The sequence below is a fragment of the Balaenoptera acutorostrata genome, chromosome 5, assembly GCF_949987535.1.
Source record: "Balaenoptera acutorostrata chromosome 5, mBalAcu1.1, whole genome shotgun sequence".
NCBI lineage: Eukaryota > Metazoa > Chordata > Mammalia > Artiodactyla > Balaenopteridae > Balaenoptera > Balaenoptera acutorostrata.
This window is the reverse complement of record NC_080068.1, coordinates 50,811,668-50,829,742: the sequence shown is the minus strand read 5'-3', so window position 1 is coordinate 50,829,742 and position 18,075 is coordinate 50,811,668. Positions and strand designations below refer to the sequence as shown.

The following is an 18,075-nucleotide window of genomic DNA, read 5'->3' as shown; positions in this document are numbered from 1 at the left end:
TGCAGACATCAGTAGTTTATTGTTTGTTTAGTCCAAACACATTCAAAATGGAAACTCAAAGAATACTTTCCACCTGAAACAATTAAACTAGATACTACTAGCATATAATGCTTAACACATTACAGCAATAAAGATGGTAATCCATTGTCTTCTATACCTACTAAAGCCAAGATGGTAAAGCCAATTTGGTTGCAATAGTGTCATAAGGATAGAATAGAATATTACCATCCAAAAAGAAAAAAAACAAAAAACAAAAAAACAAAACAAAAAACAGCAAATAACAGTAATGGTAGATGAATACTTTTACTCTGGTTCACTGAAAGGGGACAAAATGTTAAAAGTCCACAGTACTGCAGGTGAACAATCACCATGTAAACTTCTCCATGTGATGTTTTAATGTTTTACTCATGGTATGTAAAGACTGAAGCTGAATGGCTCTTTGCTTTAATTTTCCATTACACTTAACATTTGTCATTACTTTTGGTGCCAGAAGTTTTCATGGGTGGCAGGGCAATATCTTGGATTGGAAATTTTATATATATATATATATATATATATATATATATATATATATATATATATATATATATATATATATATAAAATGGGAAGGAGAAAGAAATGAAAGAGGGAAAATATGCTACAAAAAACAAAACACTGACAAGAAACCACTCATTTAAAAGCAGTTTGAATAAAGGCTTCAAAACTCAAAAGTAATTTTCTGGTAAGAACTTCAAGTACTATACATCAGAAAGTGTAAAAATATTTCAAACAGGAAAAAAATCCTTAACCCCCCAAAATGGAAACTGAGAAATCTGTGTCCCCAAAATATACGCAATAGTGCAAGACTTTTCCTCGAACATGGAAGACCTCATTCAAGGGGGAAAAAAAGGGACAGATTTAATTTTACTTATATCGCCCAGTACATGAAAAACAAAATATGTGCATCATTTGCTAGTTTACTAAACAGCAAACAGTTCCATAATTCAGAACCAGTTTGCTATTATGTCAAGTGCATTTTTTCTTTGTTTTTACTAAGATAGACTGGAGAAGTCTTCCATGTTAACAAGCAGCTTTAAGTGGTCACACTTATTTACCCCACTCCTAGCCTGAAACATCCAGAAACTAGTAGGTACTAAATGCTCCAAGCATAAAATTGGATATCCTTTGTCATACTTGCGGTTTACTGGAACTTGCTATAAAGACAGACAATAATCCAGCAGCTACAAACTTTGCTCACAGAATTGTTTAGAGATTCATGTAAAAATAAAAGATGTCGTCCCAGACTTAAATTCAGAGCCACTCGGGTGCTGACATCAGTTCAAGAATTGTGCAAAATGAATGACAGTTCCCTGCCCCCCAAATAGAAAATGCAAACACTTAAGAGCTGCTGTTCTTTTCTCCGAAAATTGCAGTATCCTCACTCCAGGTTTACTTGCCATTTATGGAATCTGACTGCTTTTAAAATGTCACTAAAAATGTACATCAAGTTGATTGACTTTTCCAGCACCTCTCAAGTGATACGCTTCAACGTTCACATTCAGGCTAACAGAAAAGTCAACAAGAGACTTACTCAAATAACTGACTTCCTCCTTCCCCCTCCCTCCCAAACACACAAGACTCCCTCCCACAGAGAACACAAAGTTGTTAACTGAAGAACAAGGTAAATAATATGCTAGTCAATTTTACTGATTTTAAAGATACTGCAATTTTTATACACTTCAATGATTTTTCAACATTTTGTAGCTGTTTGGCTTTGCAGCACAGCAATTCATACACTATACTGTACAAAATTACCAGCAAGACTGGAATGATGTATTAATAGAAGGCACCATCATGCTTATTACATTACCAGAGAACAAAATACAGTAAAGACAATTTTCACTGTACACAGCTTAAAGAAAGGAAAAGGGGGAGGAGGAGTGTTTTGAGCAGCCAGCCATCCCTGTGCTGAAGAGGGGCAGGTAGAAAAATCTTAGATATGGAGCTACGAAATCTGGTCTAATATTCAAGACCATAGCATTTGAAGTTCTGATTTTTGTTATTTAGTTCATAACTAAATGATTTCCTTCTGGAATATACTTGTAGTCTTGTTAAGGTTTATGTGTACACACGCTGGTCACAGCAAGCAGGTAAAAATGCCCTCATCATTTCACAACTATGCGCTACTGGAAAAAAAGATGAAAGGTTTTTTCCCCTGTTGCCTCCTTTGCAGATGTCAATGTTAATGAGTTCAGAGTACCCATTAGTGCATTTTGATGAGTGCATAACAAGTTTCTGTTGGTTTGTATTTTTGGGGGGAGCCAAGGAAAAAGGCAAGATTCTCCAATTGCACAAATTGCACTATTTGTGTTTCCAACATTAATAGGCAGAAACAGTAACACTTAAACAAAATGTGCAGCAGAGGATTTTTTTTTTGACTCAAAGGACCTGAATTCAGTTGGGCATGTCCTTTTAAGTTCATTTTGTTGCAGACAGTTTAAGATATGGTCATTTCTCAGTCCTTAATTCTCCAAGTCTAGATTTATAAATTAACAATGCGAATCCTGTTGTAAAACTGGGGAAATAATGTCCACCTCAATTTAACTGATAACTAAAAGATGCTTTTCACATCAAAGAAATGATCAAAAAGGCTGTGTCACATTCCAAAGCCAAAAAAAATTAACAAGAATGCAAACACGATGAATCATGGACCACTGCCAAGACTTCGCCAGCAGTGGAGCCTCAGCGACGCTGTCCTGTGAAGCGGCCTTCCATCTGCCCGGTTCCTCTCCCGGAGCCAAGTTTCTGTGCCATGCCACCTCTTGGAGGGGGTCCTCTTCCATCCCGGTCCCGCATCATTCCACCGCCCACTATTCCACGGGGACCACCAGGACCTCGATCATTGCGCCTAATATCCCTGCGATCATCACCACCTCGAGTTTCTCGCTCTCTGGCAGCTCTTGTCTTTTTCTCTTCCACATTTAAACGTACTTCCCCTCGAAACATAATTGGCTTTACAAGGGAAGAAAAAATTTTACATGGGCAGGTTAGACAATAATAGTAATGTAGTATCATACAGAAGTAAGAAAATCCAGGGAGACAAAAAAAATTTTCATAAAATTCTCAATATGCAATCTATTCCAACCTTCATTACCAGAGCAAATAATGAAATAAATTTAAAACAAGCCATACTTCAGACTTTAAAACTACTAACAAATCTTTATTCTTTGCATAAATACCATTTCATAGTAAACTATTTTTAACTTTACCATTTAAAAAAGACTTTCTAAGTAATACTAAATACAACAGGGATAATAAAGTATTGAATTATGCCCTTTAAGTCACTTACTTTTGCAATTAAGATTCTCTGAACTGGTTCAGAGTCATCAAAAACCACAAAACCAAAATTTGGAAGCTTTCCCCCAACACCCTTGGTATTGATGCGAAGTTCCACAACGTTTCCAAAACCTGTGAAAATATACATTACACCAAGGGTTAAATATTTTAACAGAATATTTTGTGACTTTAATTGTTCAGGATGAAATACCTTCATCTCCTTGATCCACTTCAAAACAAAAGTTGCAAGCTGCTATACCCAGTGACAATTAAGGTACATTCACTCTTAACAGGTCATTCACTTAAGATGCCAACAAAAACTAGCCTGTTTTGTTACCCTTCTGCATCTTTATTACTCCTTTCAAAAGGGAAGTTACGTACACAGTTTCAGAGAGACAATGTTATTTTCTATTTCTGACCTGAATTTGCCAAATGAATCCCATTTCCAAATCTAAGACTGATTCATCCAGCTCTTTCTTCTAACCTCTACAGAACCAGGCCAGTCAACACTCAGTACAGTCACTGAGAAACACCTGGTATATAACCTTCTACTCCCTTCTGATCAAGGTGATTAGTACCTAGAGGTATACATAGTACAGAGAAGTAAATGTTTTTTTAAAAAATCCTCAATACATTATGAAAAGAGTTCTCTTCTCCTTCTGCTTCATTTTACAATAAAGCAAAATAAACTACTTACTCATGAAGAACTCTTTCAGTTCATTTTCATCAATATCATGTGGCAAGTTACCAACAAAGAGTTGATGACTATCTGGATAGCGAATTATTCTACGGTTATCAGTTTCATTCTGTTCAATATCTCCTCTGCCTGAGAAAAGGAATAGAGCAGATTAAAGTCTACAATGTCATACAAAAACTAGCTCAAAGCAATGAATGTAAAAAAACAAAACAAAACCCTGATATTCCTGTTTTAGTTTATTTAATAAGATAGTGAGCTCCTTGAACAGAGGTGGAAGTGCCTATTATTAGTAGGTTAGTTAGAAAAAAACATGACACTGACTAGATTGCTGAAGTCCCTTCTTCTAGGTCTACTGATCTGATTATATGAAAGCCAAATATTAGCAGTACAAGTATTCCTCCTTAACCAAACTCCTGCCATCACCCAGAAACCAAATAGATTTCAGATAGTGAGGTATACTTGTACTAAATAATTGTTTAGTATTTTGAAATTCACAAATTAATCTTTGGCTGTATGAAATTATAGCCAAATCCATAAATTTAATAGCAATAACATCTCATTTATATAGCCTTTTATACACATAAGAGTGCTCTTTATGTATATATATAAAATCTTAAAAAAAAAAAAAATCTTATTTGATCTTCCCAATGACACAAGGAACACAATGAGGCATATAAAGAAAGGCATCACACAGGAAAAATGTGTGTAGTAACTGAATGGTGTAAGAGAAGCTCATGATTTAAGGGTCTCACCCAAGATCATAAACTCAATCAGTGACAAAGCTAGGATAAACCCCAGCTCCCATGACTTCTTAATAATAGCACATCACTTATTTTACTTTTGTGGGAAAAAATTACATTGTCTAAATTTGATGTATACTATCTCCCACCTCCTCCGAAAAGCAATCTAAACATACTTATAGAATTCAAATAGACGTTCTACATATATTAGCTAACAATGGAAACATGTCAAAAATCATGGCAACTTACTTAATACCTAAGACAATCAAAATAAGAAGAATCAGGGTGTGCTTACTGTTTATCTGTGAAGAGATAAGAGTGCTAAGTAAGAGAGTAGGTTATTGGCAGCTCGGTTTTGAATTCTTAGAACCAGTGACAATAACCAAATAAAATGTGTCTCAAAATTCTTTTACACCTTCAAAATACATGTCTCTATGGCATGTCAACTAATCTTCCCCTAAAAGTTGTTTAGCCCAGGCTATATTTAGCAGGTTACTTAAGCCTTTAAGCAGTTTGGTACTAAAAGGATTTGCATATAAAACACATTATAATTTTTTTTTTAATTTTTTAAGTTCGGTCTTCAACTTTTCAAGTGCTAAGTGATGAAGGCCACAGGAGGGGCTGACTCACCTGGTCTTGGTCCTCTAGGAGGGAAACCAGGTCGTTCTCTAGGTCGCTGTTCACGCACACGAGGTGGCTGAGACTGAACTTCTGGTTTAGCTTCCACTCTCGGCTAAAATACAAGGGAAAAAACACATTATATAGAAACACATTCCACAGGAGAAAAACAACTAAAAAAACAACCAAGGCATAATGGTCATTTTAAGTTCAGAATATTTTTAACGTAGTGTCCTATATATGTGAAACATAAATTTTTATAAAGATATTCTGTACCAATCTAGGACTGTAGGGTAAATTTTATTTTCTCACTCAAGGCTGTAACTCACAATAAGCTGCTTTTTATTTACAACCATATTTTTTCAATAAAGTTACATCCACATTGAGATGGCATAAAAGGTATCGCTACAAAATTCAAAAATGCAAGATGAGCCACTCCATGTAAATACATATACAAAATAAAAAGCCATCTTTATCTTAGGAAGACAAGAATATATGACACATCCTTTCCAATTATCTAGTAGGCTGCCCTTCAAATTTAATAGTGCTCAGCAATATCTTCTAAACCCCATCTCATAATTTTTTTAAAAAATCAATATTTTGATAGTTCAAAATATACAATTTAGTGTACTCTAGCGTCTAAAAATACCATCTTGAAGTTAAAATGCACATAAAAAAACAAGAGAGGAACATGTTGATAGCATCTCAAATAGTCAAAGAAGTCCTTTAGCTCCCTATTGTTCTTCCTAATGGGGGAGGTGTGCATTTATTTAAGGACTGACCCGAACCATGTTTCTTAATTAATTCTTGGGGGTGGCAGGGGAAGTAATAGTTCATTTTAAGGTACCCTCCAAAAGTTTCTGCTAACTGCTAAATTAAACACATTAATTAAAGTAACTATGCTAAAAACAAAATGACATCTGCATCTACTATCACCTTTTCTTTAATACATTGGCATTTTCAGTATTCCCAACCTCTTCAGGCTGTGTCTATTGCCTAAATATTTATGGTCCGAGGAAGAGACAAAATAATATGCGCCTGCAAAGGATGCTGAAAGCCCTCAGCAGGAATATGAAGACTGTGTCCTCGAATCAGAAAGCTAGTAATGTCAGTCCTATCTTTATGGCTGATCATCTCTGAGTACCTCAGCCCAGGCAGTGGCTCAAACTCTTTCATAATTTATATTAACTGGGATGTTATAATTTGCAAGGACACTTTTTGATATAAAGAGATATGTTTCTTTCAAAAACAACCATTTATTATAAATAATTTCACCTACTGTAACCAAAAGGTATATTATCTCCTACCCTAGCAGTTTTTAACAGATTTGCCTGTCTCTCCCAATTGTTTTTCTTCCATATAGATCTCCCATTTCTGTCAAAATGAAGTTGCTTTCCATGTTCTAGAATTTTGCTAGTTAAAAAAAATTTTTTTAATCTTTAATTTTCCCAGGTTTTTAGTATGTATTTATTCCTACAATGACCATAATCTTAATTTATTTCTACACCAGATAAAGAACCAAGCACAGTGTCATCAAACATAGATGTTCAGTAACTATTGGTTCATTTAAAATTAAATTACATTTTTAGTTCTCTAACACAAAACATGTAGGAGAATGTTCTATGCCTGACCAGGGGACCTAAGTTACAGCCCTGAGACCACTTCTATCTGTATTTAGAATTTAAGACTACATAATAATTTGACCGAAAACGTGATGCCTGAAAAAGGTAGTTATTTAGAAATTTCAGCTAAGCGGGGCAGGGCCTAAAAGCACAACTTACTTCAGTATGAAAGTAAAACAGAATTAAAGGATATTCTCTAACAAAGTCTGATGAAGCTAGTATGTTTAATAAATTAATAAAAATAGCAAACGTACACCTTTTAATTTTAATGTCTCAGAAAAACCTCGACTCATTCAAACCAAGAAAAAGAATTCTGGCTGACTGATTCAGATTCTTTTCAAAACAGATTACTGAAACAAAAATAACTGCAAGTAACAAAACAAAAAAGTTCTTCATTATCTTTTAAGGATTTAAAATTAAAAAACACAAATTTAAGTAAGTGCCAACATCTTACAAATAATCCATACATTAATTTAGCAACCTGACTTTTAGATATTAGATGATGCCAATATAGGAAAAATAAGACCAAAAAAAAAAAAAATCAAAATTTATTTCAGTAACCGATTACTGTATGTCAACTAAGCCAGCTGTACACTTACAATTCTTCAAGCTCAATTTCATTAAATATTTGCTCCAAGGAGGTAAAATAACTAAGATACCACAAACTACTTTAGGGCCTTACAATTAATTGCATGCAACCAAAAAGTGTGCTCACATGACAAATTCCACAAATGAAAATCAAATAGAATATGAAATAAACATGAAACCATCAAATCAACTCAACAGCAGGTAAAACCACAACTAATATGTATTTCAACCGCACATAAGCTATTTAAATGAACTAATCGACTTCCACGAAATTTACCAAGAAATTAACTTACCTACTTCTAAATTAATGCCTACCAATACCCTGGAATTAGATTTAATTCTCTTTTTATTAATAATCTATGTTAAAAGTGTTAAGGAAATGGATACTACACCAAAGTGACAAAATTGAAGGGTTTATTAAATCAAGTGGAAAAAAAATCACGAATTCATTCTAACATAGCTTAAGGAGATCAGAAAGTTCTTTTAAAGTTTAAATTATAAATGTTTAAAATTTTGTTTTAATAAGGGGGTAGGTTGGGAAACAGTCTCCTACAATTTTTTTTAAAAACTTAAAAAAAAAAAATTTTTCCCCCCTGGACAAGAGCTTAGGATCTAATATAATGTAATTTAGACATGGCTCAGACACAGCACTCTTCTTCTTTGATGTAAACAGAGATACATTCCCCTCCAAGGGCTAAAGAAACCTATAGGCTTCCACGAGTGTCCAACTGCGTAAATTCGAAGCCCTACTATTTTATTTACATAGCTATCTGACCTTGGGTGAAGTACTCTAGCCCTTAATTTACGTATCTGTAAAACAGGAATAACAACAGTAACCATACTCATAGGGTGGTTGTGAGGATTAGGTAAGAATAAATATTAAGTGCTAGTGCTTTTGCACAATGCCTGGTGCCACACTAAAGGTGTAAGAGGTATAAGCTACTCTAACTTTTATCTAGCAGTGAGTTCAAAATAAATGTGGCCAACTCTCTGACATCAAGTAACATCCAAAGGATTCCTAATGCAAATCTGATAAGAAATCAAGCATTTCAAAAGAAAATCCGTAAGTCACTTATTGAGTCTTCAGATGGGTAGAAAAGCACAGTCAATAACCTGGCAAATTAATTTTCTTCATTAAGACAGAATTCTAGTTTGTGATCTGAGGTAATTACTCAATATTTCCTGAATATCTAGCTGAAAAAAAAAAGGTATCACGAGGTCATGTATTCTATTACGTAGCTGATTATGCGTACAACACCAGAAAGGCTGTCTAATAATTACTAACTACTTTTGAAATCTCAAAGTTTCACTGTTTAGAGCATATAAAGAGGTATATAAACACAATTTTATGTGCACTAACCATTCTAAATGTAAATTTTCTAGTGGAACGAAGTTTGATTCAAAATGTAGGGGAAAGTACTGGACACCCTTTAACTGTGCCTATTAACTTTAGAATTTAGTTGATTCTACATTACACCTAATAAACTTATTAGGTAGCCAGTGTCTTATGTTCAATGTTTTTGAAAGCTCTGAAATGGGTAAGATAACAAACAGACAAAAAGCAGAATACTAGAACGATCAGTTAAGGTGAACACTACAGTCATAAGTTGGTACAGGCTTCAATTAAACGGTATGAACCACTTACAGACTGAGAGCTTAGGCAGTGTATTTTTTAGAGTTTTTTCTACTTTTAAAAAACAATGATTCTTTATAATGTCATACTACTTTGTGCCTTTCCAAATTTCTTCCCTAAAATATTTTTGCTGAATAAAATTCTAAATTTTTAAAAAGGATATTTTTTTGGTTATTTTAAGAAGGCTTTTAAATGACAATATATATTGGTAAAACTAACTTAATCTGTATTTGACACACCCAAACCCCAAATACCACCTATGTAGATGATGAATGGAGATTTGGCATTTAAAGTGGGTGCACTGACACTTAATACAATTTTTTTTGTATATTTAATCCATAATTTCTGATTGACTCATTTTAAAAAGTATAAAAAAGATAAGCAATTGGCAATGTAACAAGGATACAATCCAATGTGTTCACAGATTGGTTACCTGTGAGACTGGTGCTTTAACATGGGGTGGAATTCCAGAGGAAGAAACAGTACCACTAGGAGGCAGGTTTTTACTGGTCACTGAAGCCCAGGAGAAAGCCTGCAGGAAATGCAACAAACCTAGACTACTAATCATGGAAAACCACCAACATTCCTATAGGGAAACTTCCAAATATATATTTTCTTTTCATTTCTAAACTATTGTTCTATATTGGAGGACTCCTAAAAGAAAGGCACACACACACATGCCAGTCTATGTGCCAGCTTTCGAAATCTCATTATGCAAGATTATTTGACTGTTTTGTCTGAACTACTAAATAAATCCACAAGCAAGTTCCTATATGCTCTAAGGAGATGAGCAAGTGGCAAACAAAACCACTAACAACTACACATGCTAGAAAAATAAGAACCTAATAGAACCAATTTCTTTCCCCTTTTGGGGGAAGATAAGGTGTTGTGATGGTGTCAAGGGGAGAGGGGAAGGACAGGAAAGAAGAAAGTACTAGCTGGAAAGTTTAACAGACATTCACAAATTGAACAAGGAACCTCCTTCTCTCACTACGCAAATATACTTTAACCTTCTACTTTACAGAAAGATAAAAGGTGTTTTAGGTAAGTTTAAATGATACACTATGGGTGTCACTCATGTTTCCAAGATAGCTTAATTGGTGTAGTAAGGAATTTGTTCCCATTTAAACCAGAAATAACTTGTATCACTTCTCTTAGCAATAGGCCAACTTGTTTTAAGTTGGGAAATTGCATGACTCCTGTTGCATCCGTGCGTAGAGGACTTAATACAGAATGGAAGAGCAACTCTCAGCTTTAGTACATGGACTAGAAGATACTAAACACTGCACACACACAAGGATTAATCTTAAATTTTACCCTGAGGGGTGTTTTTTAGGGGGTGAAAATACAATAAAATTTCCTCAGAATTACCAAACAAAACCCCACAGCTTCTTTCATATACATAAAAACAGCATAGCTTACTATTAAACAATTTAAATAACAGAACAAAGGTCATGCTTCATTAATGGCACCAAATAAGAAAGTGTGATGTTACAGGTCTAAAGAGTTCCTCTGCTCTAACCTTTGGTGGTTCCTGTGGCAGAGAAACAGGTTCAGCAGGAGGAGGAGAAGTAGACTTCTCCTCTAACTCTTCCAAGTTCTTCTCCTCCACTTGCGGTTTCTGCTCTTCAGTCTTTGTTTCAGATTCTGGCTCAGGTTCAGGTTCATGAGAGGATTCTTCCAATGGCTCCTCTATGCCATTACTACAATAAAATATTTTGTTCACTTTTCAGTATGAGTGAAATGATCAATTCAAAAGAAAGAAAATTCAGCATTTCTCTAATTTAATGGGCATAACTAGTAATAAGCTGTTTTAAAGCAAAAGTCCATTAAGAACTAGAAGGCAGAGGGAATAATACTCTGAAGCAGCATTTCTTTAACCTAATTTAAAAACTGGATTACTAAAAATGTTTACTTTAATACTAACTATAAACAAACCGCATATTTAAAAAATAAAATGCTCACTCTGTGTTGTCCCAAACACAATGCATTATCAGCAAATGATCAGTTTTGGGCCAAAGCAAGTTCAATTTTTGAATTAAATAAAACAATGCTTTCCATATAGAATTTACTTTGCATATACACAGTAAATTCTCAAATGCTGGTTTCATAGCTTTAGCAAAAATTTACTTTCAACAATAATTCTAGAAACAAAAACCAGCTTGCAACTACATTATAATTTAGACCAAATTTGGCCTGGCAGACACTATTCTTACGTCACAGGGTGAGCTTCATAGTAACCACTGTTAGCATTTTCTTGCACAGGTTCTGGAGATGGTTGCCTTTCTTCTTGTTCCTCTTCTACTTCATCTTCTGATTCTGGAAATACATAATATACCACATCTCGTTTTAAGAGGCTTTAATACACAATTTGATATACGTATTTTTAATGTTTAAAGAAGTCATATGATATTTCTTACAAAGGCACTTAATTGCAGTATTCCTTGTTCTCTTAAACTGAAGAGCAAGCAAGATGAATTTTGGAATTTACTCTATTTTTTAAAAAGGTCTATTAGTAAAAGGGAAGGGTAGGAAAAAATGCTATTGAAGTCATAACTCAGTTTCCTTTGTCACATCGATTCAATGGAGGAATAATGGTAAAGAAAAGGAAACAAGCTGATGTATATCAACGGAAGATCAATTAAATAATTATGGTATAGCCAAAAAAAAAAAAAAAAAAAACAACCAGCCAACAAAGATATATTAAGTGAAAAAAAGCAAGCGTTGAGCCAGTGTACTTCCACTTTTATAAAAGTACTGGTCAGTAAGGAATACAACAAATTTCTATATTAGGCACCAAACTCTTGGTTATCTATAGAGGATGAGATTGAGGGAAATTTTTTCACTTCTTATGTATGATTTTTATATAATTTCATATAATGAACTATTTCTTTTATAACAACAACAAGAACAAAAAGGAGAAAAGGGAGTTTGACTCAGTTACAACAGAGGCAAATTTCTTTAGTTTCACACTTTCCATGTCCTTAAAGAGCACTGATACTGACAAAACCCTTGTATCTTCAAAGTAACCTCACCTTCATCAAGTTCTGGTTCAGAATCACCAAATACTTCATCTTCATAACGAAACATATCATTGTGAACATAAAACTTATTTGGAACAGATCCCTATAGGAAAACAACATCCAAGTATTCCATAAATACCCATAAATGTGGTATTACATAAAAAGAACAAGTAAACACAATTTTTATTTTAATAATACAGAAATGATATAGACTGAATATAATTTTCCAAAGTTGAACATGCTATGATGTTAATATAAAGTAAATTACAGAAGATCACTCAAGGAATACTGAAACTCAAGAAATGGCTACTCAATATAAAAGAACCAGGACCAATTAACAAACAGAATTTTTCCATTTTGTTTAACATGTAACCTATAAAATAATAACATAATTTTAATATTATTTCTATAATCTTAATCATCTATTTACACATTAGTATCAGGATCTCATTTTTACTTCTAAATAGTCAAAGCACACACACACAGCTCAAATAAATTAATCAACAGGTCCAATACAGATTTCTCAAAAACAGCTACATGCATACCTATACCTGTAAGAAGAAACTCTGGCCACTTCAAGCAACTAGTAACAGTAATATGAAATCACGTAAGTAAAAATTAACTGAAATGAAAACTTACTTCAGGAGCCAGAACAAAGGTTTGCATAAACTTCCTCTCTGGCTGTCCACTATTAGACAGCAAACCCATGACCTGGACCACTACTCCATCACTCAAGGTTGCATGAGCATCCACATGACGAATTTTAGTATGACATTCGCTGAAGTTCAGAGATAATACTTTGTGGTGTATATCCTTTATTAGGAGAAGAAGGTGGGGTGGAAATACAAACTCATGATACTGCATTACCTATTCAATACTACAGACTTTGATTTCCTCGCAACTCTAGAATATTAACTACTTAATCTCTCTGCCTCATTTGAATTCATTCCACCATGCTATGCATTACTGACAGACTAATGTTCCTAGAACCACTAGTTTCAACATGTCACCTCTCTACACAAGAAATCACAATGGCTGTCTCATATTTTAGGCTTTGTGCAGCTTTCTCCCACTGTTCCGTATTAAGTATGTCATTCACGTAAACTGTGTTGACTACTCCTTAACCTCACAGCTAACTTTACTGCTTGTCTGCTGATGCCATTTCTCCTACTTTCAATTTCCTCTTGTTTGGTAAGGCCAAATCTTATCATTCAGAGTCTACTGGAAGTCCCACATCCTCTACAAAGTCATAAGGAGTATATACTCCTATGCACTCCTGTAACATAAAGTTTAGCCCACATTTCTATAAATGTTATACACTGTCTCAACTATTTCATGTATAAAACACACCAAGGATATTAAAATGTTCCATTTTCTCTTTTGTATCCATGCCAGTGTAATACCCATGCTTTGTACAAAATTGATGTTTGTAAGAACTCAAAGCACATTCGATGATTACTGTAACATAATTCTAGTATAGCTGATTACATTCAAGAAGAAATCCATGGGCACAAGAAGCTATTTTCCAAATCTCTATCTTACCTCAAAAAAAACCTAAAGTAATCTAAAATGCATATGAAATTGATACTTACATTTTGGCCATAAACTGCCTCCTGGGGCTTTCCACTAGCATCTACTCCACCATGAACATAAGAAGAATTCCTGCCATAAAACCTGTAAAACCATTGATAATGATTGACATTCAGTTGTGAAGAGAAGTGTAAGAGGCAGTAGAGTTCTGGTGTCAAACAGACCTAGTTTCCAGGTCTGGCTCTGTCACTCATTAGCTATGTAATCTTGAGACTTACAGTCCTCAAAGTTCAGTTTCCTTGGTTATAAAACAGAACAAGAGTAACTTCTCCACAGAGTTGTTCTAAGGATTAAATGAGTAATGACACAGAATTCTTAGTGTGCCTGGCACACTAAATATACACTCCGTCATTAGCTATTCTCATCTAATTCTTACCATATCTATATTTTGTTAAGTAGAAAAATGAGACATTCAAAATATATTCTAAACACTGATGCTGTAGTTAATTTACCCATTTTTTTCCCCATCAGATACAAAAACTATACAAAAATTATCTAAATTTGTTTGGGAATCAGATACCGTTTAACATTCATTCTACTGAGAGTTCCAAATGATTACTAATTCCAAAGGCTTAGGTTAAAAGTTTAGATATAAATTAATTGAAATAATTCAGAGACTAAGTTAAAAAAAAATCTACATTATTTTGGCATCTAATTTCTCAATTATATTTTTATACTGCTCTTAAGTACATGATAAATTAGTGTTTCTCTGGTATTACCTAAAGCAATTAGAATTAATATCTTCCTAAGGTTATCAACTTGCAAAGTTAATTTTTTCGTAAAGAGAACTCAGCTCCTATTGTAATAAAACATGTAAGACTTCCTACATGCCAAGCAATGTTCTCAGTGCACTGTATACATATTGATTCATTTTACTCTCCTAACAACCTCAGGATTAAGTGCTATTATCTAAATGAACAAACTGAACTTCAGAAGAGGTTAAATTAACTCCTCAAAGGTCACACACCTATCAAGTCGGGGCAGCTGGCTCCAGAGTCCATGCTTTTAACCATTACCTATATTTTTAAGTTTATACTATTTTCTCTCATGTACTACTGGCAAGCATGTAAACAGCTATCATTCTTCTGGAGGACAATTTGGCTGTAAGTGTGTATAAGAAAAGCCTTAGAGATAATCATACCTTTGACTTAACAATTCTACTTCTAGGAACTTAACCTAAGAACATAACTAGAAAGGTGCACAAAAATGCATGTGTAAGGATATTCATTAGTGTTAATAAGTGAAAAATTAAAAACAAACTAAACGTTCAGTAACAGGGAAATCTGTTACATAAGCTAAGTATAAAACAGAAGTTTGTGCTGTTATTTGAAATGATGGTAGAGAGCCTTGTTTTTCCCTGTTTAAAAAAAAAAATCTAAAAATGCTAACGCCTACATTGTGAAGACTAAATTTCAGATAATAAAAGGCCTTATTAACTCCATTCTCCCTCAAACTCACATACCCTGTCAATAAGAATGTTTATTTTTATAACAGAAAATGTACAGGTATTCCTTTTGATTGGGGGGATGGGGACGGGAGGAGGTGGTAGTTATATAAAAAAGTCCCCTGGGATAACATAGGGAATATTACACACAGGTTTAACAATGGAGGGGCATAATGCAAAGTAAAACTTTAGAATGCCCAGCATGATTATAAAGAGAACCTATAGATAACAGAATAAGTCCTTTTAACAGTCTTTCCCACATGAAGTGACAATGGTATATTTATCCTTAACTCACTTGGCTAGTGTGTTCTACAACAAATGCTTGCAGAGCCTAATCCTTACAAAGGTCCCACTTATCTTCCACCTGCTAAAATAAACCAGGTAGAACAAAAATTACAAATACTACTCATAATATAAATCAATTTTATTTCAATCTCTGGGAAAAAAGAACCTTACAGATGTCCAACTCTTGCCAAAATAGTAAACAAGGCTACTGTTGCTGTTTTACCAAGGAATACTATCTTGTGGATCAATCAGAAGGAATTTTCACAAGTATGATCAGTTAACTGATTCATTTCCTAACATTGCTACAGACAACTCAAAAACAAACAAACAAAAAAACCCAAAAAACAAACTTAAGCCTGTGATTTCAATAAAGACTAGAACCCATTAGTTGGTCAAGTCTGTGGTTTTTATAAAAAAAAAAAAGAAATATAAAATACCAGGAGTATGTAATTGTGTATATGTGTGTGATGTGTACAGATGTGAATGTGTTATATAATGGGATATAATGTGAGGTGTTTTTCTTACTGTAGATTTGAGTCAAAAATACTTGAAGAAGACTGGTTTTAAGCCATCAGACTGTTAAAATACTGGGCGTGCTTTGCAAAGGTACTGTCAGGACATGAGAAGACAGGAAAGACAAAATTTATATGTAGTCATATTCAAGAAAATAAAACCAAATAAAAATATAAAATATGCAATTAAAATTTACCTGTGTAAATATTCTGGAGCTTTATTCAGCAAAGTATAATATTGCCTCACAAACTCCCGCCCTACAAGCAGCGGACTGGGCTTCTCCATAACCATTTCTTTGCTGCACAATGTCAAATGCTAAGGGAGCAAACATAAGAATAATAACTATTAAAAGTCATCTTTGTTAAATTCCATGAAGTAAATCTTCTTAGCCATTCAAATGAAAATAAAGAAAATATCATTTATTAAAAACTGACTACAACAGCAAAATAATAAATTCCAAACAACTACTACTGATAATCTCCAACATCTGCCATCTCCCCTTTGTCTCTATTTCTTGATCTCCCTATCCTTCAATACAGGGGGAAGTAGCATAGTTCTCTTTCTAATTCTGAAGAGTCCAGTGCTGTCTCAGACTAGGGGCACCATAATAAAGTCTTCCCACTCATAGTATCTTTTTCCTTTGGGGACCATTATCTCTTACATTCTTGGATTCAAACAGTTTATTTTTGAAAACTAGGCAGAGGGCACAAATCAGGACTTGGTGATTACATTTATCATAGACAGTACTGATTCTTCTCTTCTTTGTACTCTCTCCTTTTAGGGATTAATTTCACTGTTTTCAAAATGATAATGATTATGATTAAAAATCAGCAATAACCTCAACACTCAGATAATGGTTTTTTACATTTGGTGGAGGTCTTTCCAACCTTTCTTGCTATTAATTACCTAACTACATGCCAGGAACTGTTTACAGTAAATGGGATAACCTAGTGAACAAGACTCTAGCCCTCAGGAGTATACAGTCTGTCATGGAATATAGACAAGCAAACAGGGAACAGAATAGGTTAGGTGCTATGATAAAATATCTCTAAGCCCAAAATCTCAAAGATAAGGTCAAGGAAAGCAAGTACAAAATAAAAATAGAAACACCACCTTTCATCACTTAAAGTAAATGATTTATATGTTTATAGCCCCCCAAATAGTAAAAATTGTAACATTAGGAATTGGAGAAAAGGGAAGGGAAAAAAAGAGAAAATTTGAATATTACTTGTTTAAATACATATATATACACTATATACGTGTGTGTGTGTGTATCTACTGGGTAAATCAGGATGCAGTTAAAATTCCTGTTAATAAATTTCAACATAGGTTTCTTTTTCTTTTTTGCAGCACCACGTGGCTTGCAGGATCTTAGTTCCCTGACCAGAGATCGAACCCACACCCTAGGCAGTGAAAGCGTGGAGTCCTAACCACTGGACCGCCAGGGAATTCCCTCAAAGTAGGTTTCCTTTAAACAAAATATTTCACAAAGATAGCCCACCATAATCATTACGATTGTGATGCTGTTTTTAATAAAAATCAGATACCAGCCATAATGGAGCCTACAGACAAAACTCTACAATTCTAGTGACTCCCAACTCAACTTTTACATAATGCTCTATTAGGTTCCCCGTTTCTCCTTTTTCAACTGTCTTGCAACTCTCAATTGATATTTAAAAAAATCTGTTTACATTTTTATATAATTCCTAACTCCTTTCAAAAATAATTAACTGCTTCCAGTGGCAGGGTCTGGGGAAGGCACAGTGGCAAGAAGCCCTTGAAGCAGCCCAAGAAGATGGAAGAGGACGATAAGGCTTTCAAGCAGTAACAAAAAAAAGGAGCAGAAGAAGCTGGAACTAGAAGTGAAGGCCGTGGGGAAGGGTCCCCTGGCCACAGGTGGAATTAGGAACTCGGGCAAAAACTAAGCTGTTCTTATGCCTCAGGTGATGGTGATCCTTACTTCCATTGCTATTTAAACACCTGAATTCTCTTCCATAACATATGT

The 18,075-nt window shown here is 34.3% G+C and overlaps 1 protein-coding gene across 4 annotated transcripts in view; it reads right to left on the bottom strand.

The window, feature by feature from the left end:
* Window positions 1–18,075, bottom strand: part of G3BP2 (G3BP stress granule assembly factor 2) — a 68,703-nt gene continuing 50,628 nt past the window's right edge. For 3 of the 4 annotated variants that reach the window (XM_007165553.3, XM_007165554.3, XM_007165551.3), the window contains exons 2-12: window positions 16,267–16,385; window positions 13,831–13,912; window positions 12,878–13,051; window positions 12,251–12,341; window positions 11,432–11,534; window positions 10,738–10,918; window positions 9,649–9,747; window positions 5,385–5,487; window positions 4,015–4,143; window positions 3,331–3,449; window positions 1–2,993 (exon numbers count right to left, since the gene is read on the bottom strand). In XM_007165553.3, coding sequence (XP_007165615.1) covers window positions 2,724–2,993; window positions 3,331–3,449; window positions 4,015–4,143; window positions 5,385–5,487; window positions 9,649–9,747; window positions 10,738–10,918; window positions 11,432–11,534; window positions 12,251–12,341; window positions 12,878–13,051; window positions 13,831–13,912; window positions 16,267–16,361 — 1,446 coding nt within the window. In that variant the 5' untranslated portion in view covers window positions 16,362–16,385 and the 3' untranslated portion in view covers window positions 1–2,723. The remainder of the gene's footprint in view (window positions 2,994–3,330; window positions 3,450–4,014; window positions 4,144–5,384; window positions 5,488–9,648; window positions 9,748–10,737; window positions 10,919–11,431; window positions 11,535–12,250; window positions 12,342–12,877; window positions 13,052–13,830; window positions 13,913–16,266; window positions 16,386–18,075) is intronic. The other variant, XM_007165552.3, reaches the window with a different exon arrangement.